This window comes from Pundamilia nyererei, unplaced genomic scaffold (assembly GCF_000239375.1).
Source record: "Pundamilia nyererei isolate P.nyererei 1_Seehausen unplaced genomic scaffold, PunNye1.0 scaffold00001, whole genome shotgun sequence".
Classification (NCBI taxonomy): Eukaryota; Metazoa; Chordata; class Actinopteri; order Cichliformes; family Cichlidae; genus Pundamilia; species Pundamilia nyererei.
The window spans coordinates 3,492,909-3,494,831 of NW_005187402.1; the positions used below are offsets into that span (position 1 = coordinate 3,492,909).

Below are 1,923 nucleotides of genomic sequence, written 5' to 3' on the forward strand. Positions count from 1 at the left end.
AGAAAATGCTAACCATTGTTAAAATGGTTAAATACAAATAAGTAAATATTATATTCCCTTATGTTTAATGTATTGTAAAATAAATGAAGAGTCATGAAAGGTGATCCTTTTTCTCAGCTGTTAGATCTCATTTAGCCAGTTTTTTTCTGTATCACATGGAGTAATGTGTTAAAGTCTTGAGCCACCCTTCGATTCTTTAGATTTTTCTAGGAATGGTCCTGGGATTTATTGAAACATGCAAAAATAAATGGAAATACAGTACCTAAGGCAAAAGCAGAGTTTGTAGTTCTAATAGGTTAAAAAAGTCTTAAAGTCAGTTGATATGAGCGCCATCCGACCTCACAAATCACATGATAGGCTAGGTTTCACAATGAGTTCACCCGAAATCTTGGCTGATTGTGACCTACACCCATCCTCACACCTTGGCTTGTGTGGTTAAGTAGAGGATCAATAGGGGGGCCATTGTCCCTCTTGGGGGGACACTCCCACAGAGCTTAAATCTGCGACTCTCCAGTGTAAGGATGGAACTGAGTGAACAAGCCGTTCTCAGAAAACTTGGAGAATTATTCCTTAAGATTAATTTAAAAGTGGTAAGATAGAAAGCTAGGCTCCTTTTATATAAAGATAAAGAAATGAGGGGTCACTCGAGATTTTTACACAGTACTGTCAACAACGCAGCAATACAAACACTGAGGCTGTGAATATCTTCAGCTCTGACAAATCTCTCCAATTTTATTTACATTTTATAAGAGGCAGATCCCCTTTCACTGCTATTCTCCCGATTCACAGCTTCTCACTTTACTGTAAATCTTACTGTCTGTAAATTAAATGAACTCTCCCCACTCTGTCTTGTCAGTGCTCTGAAAGTCATAAAACTCCATCTGCAGAAAAAACAAATTACGACAATATTTATCGCATCATTTCAATGCCTCGACGCTGCTTGGGTTTATAGGCGTGTGCCGTGAAACACACTGGAAGAAACTGATGTAAAGAGACAAAGCAGTAAAAAAATCACAGCACAAACAAAATAAAAAGTTGTCTTTTTCCTCCTATTAGCCCGAGCCTCCGTCAACCAACAAGTGGCAGCTGGACAGCTGGTTGAATAAGGTCCAAGCTCAGACCAAACCCCTGGTTCCCCCACAACAAGAACATCATGGCACAGGTTGGTAGACATGGAAGGTTAAAGCCATTCTGTCCACGAAAAACTGCAGGATGTGCTAAATAGCCTAGATAAACATATCTTGGTTAGGTTACAATTACCTATTCTAGTCAAATGGTCCACTGCTTAGGCTCCATCAACCAGGGTCCAGAGACATTCTCCCCAGGCAATGAGGCACCGGGAGTGGGTACGGCTGCCAAAACCAAGCCCTGTGGATCGAGCAGTACGCCTGTTCCAGCTGCACCTACAGTGGAGCACAAGGACACGAGGGCAGCTTTCTGGTAGGTTTGTTTAGAATATTGCTGAAGTAGCTCTTCAAAATAGCATCTGCTGAATGAAAGACTGAATGAAAGACTAATTGTAGGTTGCAGCTGGCAAAAATGTGTCTTAACCATATATATATGAAAAAAAAGTGTTTTGTTTTCTTCAGCCCGGGCAGAGAGAAGGCAAAGGCCAAGCTGAGCCAGAAGGCCTCGGGGGAGGGCCAGAGGTCTAAGATGAGGCTGTCGCTGGGCCTGTTGTCGGGGCCCGAGGTCACGACCCCAAGGAGGAACACCACAGGGAAGAAACAGCCCAGACGGACAGAGAGGTCAAACAGCGTGGAGGATAATCAGAACCAGACATGGAACAGAGCAAACCAGCACAGGTAAGAAATAAAGGAAATGATGATTGTGTTTGCTTGTGTTTTACTTCTAATATAGTAGAAGCTTTGTTGGAGTAGTAATTGTTTGTTGTTGTTAACAACGTTTTTTCATTGTAGACAC

The 1,923-nt window shown here is 42.1% G+C and overlaps 1 protein-coding gene across 1 annotated transcript in view; it reads left to right on the forward strand.

The window, feature by feature from the left end:
• The window catches only part of aff2 (AF4/FMR2 family, member 2), a 195,966-nt gene that overhangs the window by 157,542 nt on the left and 36,501 nt on the right, over nt 1-1,923 (forward strand). The window contains exons 12-14 of the mRNA XM_013908962.1: nt 1,057-1,162; nt 1,290-1,440; nt 1,590-1,805. Coding sequence (XP_013764416.1) covers nt 1,057-1,162; nt 1,290-1,440; nt 1,590-1,805 — 473 coding nt within the window. The remainder of the gene's footprint in view (nt 1-1,056; nt 1,163-1,289; nt 1,441-1,589; nt 1,806-1,923) is intronic.